The 12,019-nt window shown below is 39.9% G+C and overlaps 1 protein-coding gene across 1 annotated transcript; it reads left to right on the top strand.

Annotated features, from left to right (window-relative positions):
* The first annotated feature begins 1,469 nt into the window (after window positions 1-1,469).
* LOC118027246 (olfactory receptor 2W1-like) lies at window positions 1,470-2,414 on the top strand. Its single transcript, XM_035030460.1, has one exon. The coding sequence runs from the start codon at window positions 1,470-1,472 to the stop codon at window positions 2,412-2,414; it is 945 nt and encodes a 314-aa protein (XP_034886351.1).
* The last annotated feature ends 9,605 nt before the right edge of the window (window positions 2,415-12,019 follow it).

Raw genomic sequence — 12,019 nt, 5'->3', positions numbered from 1 at the left:
CAATTAAGCGCTATGCTCAACTTAGCTGACCTCCTACCACATAAATACTTCACACTCATTACTTAAATTAAATTTCCATTTTGTGTTGAGAAAAATTATATCCCAATCTCATGCTACTTGGTAGTAACAGTTCCTTCTTCATGATTATAACATTTTCATGTTATAGCTGAACTGCTTATAACAATGATATACCACAGGTAAATTACCTGATTTTACTGTACCTGAAGCAAATACATTTATTATTCCTTGACCCCAAACACTCTATGAATATAAAGCACCTTATGTCTGAAGTCCATGGTCAGAAATTATATGAATAAAAAATTTGTAAACAACCAAAACTAAAAAATATTTATAAACTAATTCAGTCATTAACCATTCCATTTAATGATATACTAAAGTATTCACAATACTGAAATATATATTTTTATTTTTTTATCAGCTTTCTCTATTCTTTTAGAATTGAAATGGGGTTTTACCTATAGAGTTCCAAAGCAACCAGATGATTGACTCATATAGTTGGTAAATGCCATGCAGAAAAACAACTCACTGACTTTAAGGAGCTGCTTTTTGTTCCATTTAACTCCATTGCTACTTTTGCTGAATGGCCAGGTGAGTAGGAGCTGACACAGGTGGCTGCTTGTGTATGTGGTAACCAGAGGCTTCTGGAATTAGTTCAGTTTTTAACTCTGAAACAAATCAGTAAGGCTATTTAAATGCTGTAATGGCAGTCATGAACAGTATTCCAAGAAACGCAGGGCCTCTGTACATGACAATGAAAGTTAATAAGAAAGATGAGTTTTCCTGGCACCAAAATACATGCACAAAATGGGGCAATACAGCGTGGAACGCCAAAATTGATACAAGAAACAGCAGTTGAATGTTTCTACAATGTTGAATAGGAGGGAAAATATGAGGAGAAGGTTGGGGGTGATGTGATGATAATGGCTGGAATGCACACATTTGGAAGTGAATATGGAAAGTGGTGCTGCTACCAAAGAGTGCAGCTTACCCCAAGAGAATGGTTCTTTTAACTTTTTACCACCACTCCTTTGATAAGGGAAACATTTGTCATGATCAAGTGATGCTTATGTCACAGGTTCAAGAAGGAACAATTCCTCAAAATATATCCCACTCTTAAATTATATCATTAACACGTGGATTTATTACCTAACCAAAATACACAGAACAATAGGTGTCATGGCATAATTAAACCCTTTCAATGATTTACAATTCAGTGTGATTGGGTTTACTATATTATTTTTAGAACCACACTGGTTATGAGTAAACACAGAGAGGTTTTGGGCAATGAACACAGGGAAAGTGTTAACAGAGGTGTTCCAAATGGGAGAGAGCACACAAACAACTGAATTTGGGATACTCATGGCAAACTACAGAGATTTTTATTTCTACTTAGGGCTGATGCTATTTTGATTACCATGATCTTGTCTCCTAGACTTTCCTAAAGAGCCATGGACACAAACAATGGAAGTTCCACTATGGATTTCATCCTGCTGGGGTTTTCTGATCGGCCCCGATTAGAACACTTCATCTCTGGGGTTGTCTTCATCTTCTATATTGTGACTCTGGTAGGAAACACAACCATCATTCTTGTATCTTACCTAGACACCCAGCTCCATACTCCCATGTATTTCTTCTTATCCAATTTGTCTTTTTTGGACCTCTGCTATGCAACTAGCATTATCCCCCAGATGCTGGTAAATCTATGGGGTCCAACACGGTCTATTACCTATGGAGGGTGTGTGCTCCAATTCTTCTTTGCCCTTGACCTTGGAGCCACAGAGTGTCTTCTCCTGGCTGTGATGGCCTATGACCGCTATGCTGCTGTCTGTCAACCTCTTCACTACACAGTAATAATGCACCCTCAGCTTTGCCAGAAGATGATGCTCACTGCCTGGTTAGGTGGCCTTGGCAGTGCGTTAATTCTTTGCTCCCTGACCTTGAAATTACCAAGATGTGGGCACTGGGAAGTGGATAATTTTTTCTGTGAGATGCCAGCACTAGTCAAGATGGCTTGTGTACACTCAAAAGTAATGGAGATCATTGTCTTTTCTCTCGGAGTGATATTTCTTCTAGCACCTCTATCACTAATTCTCATCTCATATGCAGTAATCACTCAAGCAGTCGTGAGGATCAAGTCAGCAGCAAGGTGGAATAAGGTCCTTAATACATGTGCTTCCCACCTCACAGTAGTAACTCTGTTTTATGGAACACTCATTTACATGTACATGAAGCCACAGAATAGGAGCTCCCAAGATGAGGGGAAGTTCCTCACTCTCTTTTACACAATCATCACACCCACTCTTAACCCTCTGATCTATACTTTAAGAAACAAAGATGTAAAGAGTGCAGTAAAGAGAATATTGTGTGTAGAAAAATGGTCAGCCAAATCATAAGTTACATGGAAGACAGCTAAAGAAATAATATTGACCTTTACCAACAGAAGATGTATTGATTCATTTATGCAAAGAGCATTTACTGGGTGTTTATCATGTACCAAGAATTGTACTAGATACTGATTTTGTAAATAAGTAGGAAGTAGACAGAAATTATAAGGAAAGAGATACTCAATTCATACACTTAAAAGACTTCAAGATTAATCAAGGGCTACAGATAAGTAAACATAACTATGAGATGTAATTAAGTACAGTAATAGAAATATGTACAAAGTATTAAGAAAATACTTCACAGGGAAATTTATTTTAATGTAGGATCAGGATACTGATTACTTCTTCTAAGACTTACCAATTTTATGGGATATAACACACTCTTAGAGGCACCTGATACACCAGCAGGGCCTTTGTGTTGGAGACCAACTACCCATTGATACCCACTCTATCTTCTGCTTCTAGTTTTAACTGGGCACAGGGCCACCATATCACATTTCTGCATATCACATTTCTGAACCTGGCCTCCACCAACACAATGCCAGAGATTTAATGTGTGTAACTCCTGAGTTATCTTTTCAAACATGAAACCATTTGCTCTCACTCTTCCCCCTCCCTTTCTTCTTGGCTGGAATGTGAATGTGGAGGGTACCTAGCTTTACCAACCCGAAGAGGGAATGGAACAATAAGATGGAAAGAGAACCACCCACCAATAGAGGAATGCCTCCAAACTACTATAGGAGAAGAAGCTTCTATATTATTTAATATTAATTAAGCCACTCTGCTTTGGGGTCTGTCTGTTAGAGTAGCTTAACTTTTACCCTCCGTGGCCTGGTAAGGACTTTGGGCATTTCCTATGAGGTAGTGTGGTCCTTGGACCAGCAGCAACAGCATCACTTGGCACCATATCAGAAATGCACACTCTTGGGCCCACCTCAGACCTACTGACCAATCATCTGAGAATGGACCCAGCAACAGATGTTTTCAACAAACACTACAGGTGATCAGGCTAAAGTTTGAGAAACACTATTATAGGGAGATGTTGAGTTCTAAACAGAAAATTAACATAGTTTTATGGATTTTAATTAATTTCCTCCCTATACACCTGTGAAAGGAGGTGCGTAATCGTTTCTCTAGGTGCTTAGATAAGAGAAATAAAGGAATATGAGGAGTTTCCTCTAAATGAAATCACCACAAAAGGATATTCTTTATTTAATACTATCTTCTTGCTATTTTGTTTAATAGTATTCTTTGTTTTGTTGAATTATGGTGGTAGTAATGGTAATTTTTTGGAAAGGGCCTTGATCTTCTTATTTAACAAAATAAAAATTTAGCAATCTCATATTAGTTCCCCCATTTTTTTTAACTTTTTTTTAGTGGTAAATACATTCTAACTCTGAGAATCTCTATGCTGGAGAGAAAACTACTCCCCTTCTCTACAAGTCAACCATTTCAGAATTGGAAATTCTCTCTGCATGTGAGAGTCCTCACACTGTCAGTGCCCTTGCTTTGTGATTACAAGGCTGAATAAGCTACAATCTACCTGGAGTATCTGGGTGGGGTTATGAGGGTTGTAAGGGTTAATGGTCTTCTCTCTCCTGTCCTCAAACCTTGTGATTCCCAGGATTCCACAGGGAAACATTATACCGTTATTTTATTATTTTTTTTAAGAATTTATTTATTTATTTGAGAGAGAGAGAATGAGAGACAGAGAGCACGAGAGGGAAGAGGGTCAGAGGGAGAAGCAGACCCCCCACTGAGCAGGGAACCCAATGCAGGACTCGATCCCGGGACTCCAGGATCATGACCTGAGCCGAAGGCAGTCGCTTAACCAACTGAGCCACCCAGGCGCCCCAAACATTATACCATTATTTTAAACATTTGATTCCTCCTTGGATACTACATCAAAAACCAAAAAAAAAAACCTACATCAAAAACTAATGATGTACTATATGGTGGCTAACTGAATATAATAAAAATTTTAAAATAAAATAAAATAAAAATTTTTATGCTGCAAAACAAAAAAAATTTTAAAATAAACATCTGATTCCTTTCTGCAGGTAACTTTAAAATTGCCAGGTGTGTAAGCCTTGAGAATAATAAGGAATCTGAGAGAGGGTGATGATGATTCCCAAAGACAGGAAGCCCTAGAGACAATATAACCTTTATGGTGTTGTAAGGACTTTGTTTGGAGAACATTTAGAATGGTGACAGTGTGGACACTGGAAACGAGTATCAACTGTTCTTTGTGAGAAAAGCTCATCCCCAATCTTAATAAACTAGTGATTTATCACTTACAAACCTTTTACTCAACTCTTAAAATCAGTTGCTATCTTACTTTAGGAGAGATATCCTTACAAATCTCATCAATCTGTCCTGTGAATTCCCTCCAAAACCAGTCACTATATTGGCATTATCCTTTTCTATATTTGTTGCATATATGTTTGAGGAAAAGGCATTGATGAGCTTTTCAACAACATAGAACTTCATATTCGTGTGTGACTTTACTGTGTCTGATTTGGCTTCTGACATGATTATATATTCAGTAAATGTCTGGATAATGATTAAGTGACTGAAGAGTTTTTTAAATAAATATACATGAAAATGTTCTTATCCTACAGAATGTAACAAATGTTCATTGGGTAATGAATACTGGAGCTACACCTTCAGGCTTTTAACATTTAGGACATTTGCAACACCTGACACCTAAGAGAAGGGAGGCACAGTACAGTTTTACTTTCACCTGCATTCTAATATAGAATCCTTATAAGTGTGTATCTGGACATGAGAAAAACAAGAGGAATAAAAGAAAAAGTTTCTCATTATCTCATAACCTAGAAATAATGACTGTTAACTTTTTAGTTAATTTCCTTTTAAACTATTCCATTTCCTACTAAAGTTTGGGTCACACTGATTTATTTCTCCCAATGTATGCATTCACATCAGATAAAGCACTCCCAAGGGAGAAAAACTTGGCCCCAGAAGAGTGGAAAAAATCTCAACTAGTACAGTGATTGGTGGCCCTCCAAAGGCCACTGTACATGAACAGACACACCATGTAACTGTGATGTGAAAATGTCACTGGGAGGAAGATGCTGACAATGACAACAAGACTGGAAAAATAATGTCTCAGTGTTATAGCACATGCTTGTCCCTGTCTGCAAAGATGACTGAGATCTCCCCTGGGATAAAATGATGGATGAGGAAACATGTGCAGCCTCTAGCACCTGAGGAAGATGTGAATGGTCTTCTAGGTTAGTGACTGACATCTTGGACTCAGTGATGGCCTCAGCTAATCAAGGTCAAATGCTGGAGACTCCCTGGCATTCTATATAAAAAGCTTGATAACATAATGCATTATCAGGAATTTGGGGAAACAGAAACCTCAGTCTTTCCTGATTGTCATAGTGATCTGCTGCCACATAAACACTTTCTAAAGAAATAAACAGGACTGCTACAAATGACAGACATAGGCTGAAAATCTCTTACCCACAATTCTGAATTTAATCAGTTTGGAAAACTGAAAATGTTCATAACTTTGTTGGCAGCAAACCTAATAGATGTGTCCTAAATAAATGTGAGGCTACTTCTGCTCTTTCAGTTCTGGATTTTTAAAAAGGCAGATTTGTGCTTAAAGAAAATAATCCATTTGTAAGAGAGAATAATATTAGCTATTTGTCATTTGCCAGAAACAGCAGTTACTTCTTATGGAGGACACTAATGACACTCACTGCTTTCTAAAACCATAGTTTTGTTGGGGGGAGGGTTTGAAATTTAGGATTCAAGAGAAATTAGACTCTGATAGGATGCAGTGGTGACATCAAAGGAAATACTGCCAAAGAATAACTTAACTTTCACTTATTTTATCTAATTTTAAATGCACATTTATAGCAGCCACATGAAAAGGATGGGTCACGTTTTACATTCTTGCTACCCAACTAAAATATCAAAAGTTTCTATCCTTTGTATCATTGTATGTTGCTCCTAAGAAATGTTCCATGAACTCTGAGTACACATATGGCCTATTGCTTTTCTGTATCATTATTTTCCAGTTTATGCAATATTACCAGAATGTCCAGTGTCTCCATATTTGGGCTCCGCTTCCCCACGAATGATCTCCAAATTTCAAATCCCAGACGTAACTGCCCCTCAGTGTGCACGCCAACCAGTGTATGTCCCGTACTGAGTGCACTACTGCCAGTTCTGCTTGGTGCCACGGGTGCCGTGGTGTCTACGGGGATGATGCCACACGCGCCAGAGGCCCTACTGGGGGGTGATGGTCCTGCAGGTATAGGCCCTGACCACCCCTATTGTAAGAAGGACCAGTATTCCAGGTCTCTGACCAACCTCAGTGGGCCTTTGAAGGAGGCACACTCCCCTCTACTCCTTTTCATGACAGATCAGTCCCTGTGAGCCCTGCGTTCGGTCTCTGAGTTGGCTGATACCACAACATGATAAAGGCCTTCATGACAAGCCCACAGCTAACAGTGGTTCCAGCACCACTTCTGATCAGTAAAGTACTAGAAGTCCCAGCCAGAGGAACTAGGCAAGAAAAACAATAAAGGCACAGAAATCAGAAAGGAAGAAATAAAATCATCTGTATATGTACGTGAGATGATATCATACATAGAAATCCTGAAGACTCCACCAAAAACCTATTAGATGTTAGAAGTACTGAACAAATTCTGTTAAGTTGCTTAATACAAAATAAATATACAAAAATAGATCATTTGTATAGACTAAAAACAAGCTACCATAAAGGGAAATTAAGAAAATTAATCTCATTTACAACTTCATCAAAAAGAATTAAATAGGTAGGAATAAATTTCACCAAGGACCTGAGAGACCTGTACACTGAAAACTATAAGAGCTGATGAAACTCGACCATTCTCTAACACCATACACAAAGATAAACTCAAAATGGATGAAAGACCTCAATATGAGACAGGAATCCATCAAAATCCTAGAGGAGAACATAGGCAGTAACCTCTCTGACATCGGCCACAGCAACTTCTTTTAAGACATGTCTCCAAAGGCAAGGGAAAGAAAGGCGAAAATGAACTTTTGGGACTTCATCAAGATAAAAAGCTTCTGCACAACAAAGGAAACAGTCAACAAAACAAAGAGGCAACCCACAGAATGGGAGAAGATATTTGCAAATGACACTACAGACAAAGGGCTGATATCCAAGATCTATAAAGAACTTCTCAAACTCAACACCCAAAAAACAAATAATCAAGTCAAAAAATGGGCAGAAGACATGAACAGACACTTCTCCAAAGAAGACATACAAATGGCCAACAGACACATGAAAAAATATTCATCATCATTAGCCATCAGGGAAATTCAAATCAAAACCACATTGAGATACCACCTTACACCAGTTAGAATGTCAAAAATGGACAAGGCAAGAAACAACAAATGTTGGAGAGGTTGTGGAGAAGGGAACCTTCTTACACTGTTGGTGGGACTGCAAGTTTGTATAGCCACTTTGGAAAACAGTTTGGAGGTGCCTCAAAAAATGAAAAATAGAGCTACCCTATGACCCAGCAATTGCACTCCTGAGTATTTACCCCAAAGACACAGATGTAGTGAAAAGAAGGGCCATATGCACCCCAATGTTCATAGCAGCAACGTCCGCAATAGCCAAACTGTGGAAAGAGCCGAGATGCCCTTCAACAGATGAATGGATAAAGATGTGGTCCATATATGCAATGGAATATTACTCAGCCATCAGAAAGGATGAATACCCGAGCAGCAGACAGCACGGGGGATGGACATGGGCACGCAGGGCTCAGGGCACAAGCGACTCCCCAACCGGGAGCGGCTGATGGCGGAGGACAAGGTGCTGAACCAGATCACGCATGAGATGGCGGAGAAGTAGGAGACCTGGATTTCGTCTGGTCTCAGGAATTCAGCTGGATAGGGATCAAACCACTCTGAACACCTACAAACTCAACAGGAGATCGAAGAAAAGAATAGCAACAACTCTCTGAACAGAAAAGCGACCACTTTCTGGAAGGTAGGACTTGCGGAGAAGTGAATCCGAGGCGATATTCAGGAGGATAGATGGCGGGGAAGGGGCCTCCGTCTGCCGCTTCTGGCAAGTGGTAGAGCCACAGAGCACAAAATCGGAACTTTTAGAAGTCGGCTCCACTGAGGGACGTCACTCTGGTGGCTAAGCAGGGTGTGGAACCCTCATGGGACAGTGTGGTCTCAGGACCCTTGGGGTCACAGAAATACCAGGGGTGCCTGAGTGTGGCAGAGCTCCCAGGTATCGGAGCGGGGAAGCCGGCTGCAGAGACGGAGCCCAGGCGCGGGCTCTCAGCTCGGGGTTGCCATAGACTGTGATCCGTGGCACAGTCGGGCCCCTGCTCCTCCAGCAGGGACCCAACAAGCGGCAGATCCGGGGAGACTCACCTTCTTCCCCCGGGAGGAACGGCACAGGAGCGCACCTCAGGGATCTGCTGGGCTTGGAGACTCCACATGGGGTCGGGTGCCAGAGATAGAAATGCGTGGTCACAGGCCGGGTAAGCATGGAGTGCAGCTGGAGACCAGGGAGACGGGAGTGACTGACGGCTTTTCTCTGGGGGCTCACTGAGGAGTGGGGCCCTGAGTTCTCGGCTCCTCCGGGGCGGAGATTGGGAGGCCGCCATTTCACTCTCAGCCTCCAAAGCTGTAGGGAAAGCTTGCAGGGAACAAAAGCTCCCGAGAGCAAACCGGAGTAGATTACTTAGCCTGGACAGGGCAAGGGCGGGGCAATTCCACCTCCGGCAAAGACATTTGGGAACACGGCAACAGGCCCCTCCCCCAGAAGATCAGCGACAACAGCCAGCCAAGACCAAGTTTACCAATCAATGAGAACAGCAGAACTCCAGCACTAGGGGAATACTGCACATAGAATCCATGGCTTTTTTACCATGATTCTTTAGTCTTTCAAAGTTAATTTTTTTTAACTTTTTTTTAAAAATTTTTCTTTTTCCCTTTTTCAATCAACATCTTATCAATCCCTTTTTTTTAAGATTTTATTTATTTATTTGAGAGAGAGAGAATGAAAGAGAGAGCACATGAGAGGGGGGAGGGTCAGAGGGAGAAGCAGACTCCCTGCCGAGCAGGGAGCCCGATGCGGGACTCGATCCCAGGACTCTGGGATCATGACCTGAGCCGAAGGCAGTCACTTAACCAACTGAGCCACCCAGGCGTCCCTTATCAATCCCTTTTTTAAAAAATATTCTTATTTTTCATTTTTAGAGTCATATTCTATCCCTTCATAGTAGTTACCTGTATTTTTGGCATATATATATAAGTTGTTCTCTCTTTAAAATTTTGAGATAGTTTCTTCTAACAAATCAAAATATACCCTAAATCTCTAGTGTATGATTTTTTTCTACTCCCCTGCCTGATCACATACTCTCCCTTTTTTTTTCTTTTTTTTAATCCTCTTCTTTCTTTTTTCAAACAACTTCTTATCAATTCCTTTTATAAAATTTTTTATAATTTCCATCTTTACAGTCATATTCCATGCCTTCATCATATCAACCCTTATTTTTGTACATATATAAGTTTTTCTTTCTTTAAAATTTTGGGAAGCACTTTCTTCTAACAGACCAAAATACACCCAAAATCTAGTGTGTGGCACTGATCTATGTACCAGCCTGATCACATTTGATCATATTCTGTTTTTTTTTTTTTGTCTTGTTCTGTTTTTGTTTGTTTTTATCTTTATCTTTATCTTTTTCTTTTTCTTTTTTCTCTCTTGCCTTTCTTTTCCCACTGCTTCAGGTCTTTTCTGATTTGTTTAGAGTATACTTATTGGGGACATTGTTACCCTGTTAGCATTTTGTTCTCTCATTAATCTATTCTCCTCTGGACAAAATGACAAGATGGAAAAAATTACCTCAACAAAAAGAACAAGAGGTAGTACTGACTGCCTGGGACCTACTCAATATGGACATTAGTACGATGTCGGATCTAGAGTTCAGAATCATCACTTTAAAGATACTACCTGGGCTTGAAAAAAGCATGGAAGTTATTAGAGAAACCCTCTCTGGAGAAGTAAAAAAACTAAAATCTAACCAAGTAGAAATCAAAAAGGCTATTAATGAGGTGCAATCAAATATGGGGGCACTAACTGCTAGGATAAATGAGGCAAAAGAGAGAATCAGTGATATAGAAGACAAAATGATGAAAAATAAAGAAGCTGAGAAAAAGAGAGATAAACAACTACTGGATCGCGAGGGCAGAATTCGAGAGATAAGCAATACCATAAGATGAAACAACATTAGAATAATTGGGATCCCAGAAGAAGAAGAAAGAGAGAGAGGGGCAGAAGGTATAATGAGCAAATTATAGCAGAGAACTTCCCTAATTTGGGGAAGGAAACAGTCATCAAAATCCAGGAGGCACAGAGAACCCCTCTCAAAAATCAATAAAAATAGGTCAACACCCCGACATCTAATAGTAAAACTTACGAGTCTCAGACACAAAGAGAAAATCCTGAAAGCAGCTTGGGAGAAGAGATATGTAACATACAATGGTAGAAACATTAGATTGGCAACAGACCTATCCACAGAGACCTGGCAGGCCAGAAAGGACTGGCATGATATATTCAGAGCACTAAATGAGAAAAATATGCAGATAAGAATACTATATCCAGCTAGGCTGTCATTGAAAATAGGAGAGATAAAAAGCTTCTAGGACAAACAAAAACTAAATGAATTTGCAAACATGAAACCAGCCCTACAAGAAATATTGAAAGGGGTCCTCTAAGCAAAGAGAGACCCTAAAAGCAACATAGGCCACAAATGAACACAGACAATATACAGTAACAGTCACCTTACAGGCAATACAATGGCACTAAATTCCTATCTTTCAATAGTTACCCTGAATGTAAATGGGCTAAATGCCCCAATCAAAAGACACAGGCCATCAGATTGTATAAAAAAACAAGACCCATCGATATGCTGTCTGCAAGAGACTCATTTTAGACCCAAAGACACCCCCAGATTGAAAGTGAGGGGGTGGAGGGGCACCTGGGTGGCTTAGTTGGTTAAGCGACTGCCTTCGGCTCAGGTCATGATCCCAGAGTCCTGGGATCGGGTCCCGCATCGGGCTCCCTGCTCAGCAGGGAGTCTGCTTCTCTCTCTGACCCTCCCCACTCTCATGTGCGTTCTCTCTCTCTCTCTCTCAAATAAATAAATAAAAGCTTTGAAAATAATAATAAAATAAAATAATAAATAAATAAATTTAAAAAATAAAAAAGAAAGTGAGGGGGTGGAAAACCATTTACCATGCTAATGGACACCAAACAAAGCTGGGGTGGCAATCCTTATATCAGACAAATTAGATTTTAAACCAAAGACTGTAATAAGAGATGAAGAAGGACACTATAACCTACTTAAAGGGTCTATCCAACAAGAAGATCTAACAATTGTAAATATCTATGCCTCTAACATGGGAGCAGCTAATTATATAAGGCAATTAATAACAAAAGCAAAGAAACACATCGACAACAATACAATAATAGTGGGGGACTTTAACACCCCCCTCACTGAAATGGACAGATCGTCTAAGCAAAAGATCAACAAGGAAATAAAGACTTTAAAGGACACACT

The sequence above is a fragment of the Mirounga leonina genome, unplaced genomic scaffold (genome assembly GCF_011800145.1).
Source record: "Mirounga leonina isolate KUSES-001 unplaced genomic scaffold, KU_Mleo_1.0 Mir_366, whole genome shotgun sequence".
In the NCBI taxonomy this organism is placed as follows: domain Eukaryota; kingdom Metazoa; phylum Chordata; class Mammalia; order Carnivora; family Phocidae; genus Mirounga; species Mirounga leonina.
Note: the sequence above shows the minus strand (reverse complement) of the source record. Positions and strands in the feature narration are given on the sequence as shown.

Coding starts and splice junctions, on each gene's coding strand:
- LOC118027246 (XM_035030460.1), top strand. CDS start 1,470: ATGGACACAAACAATGGAAGTTCCACTATGGATTTCATCCTGCTGGGG.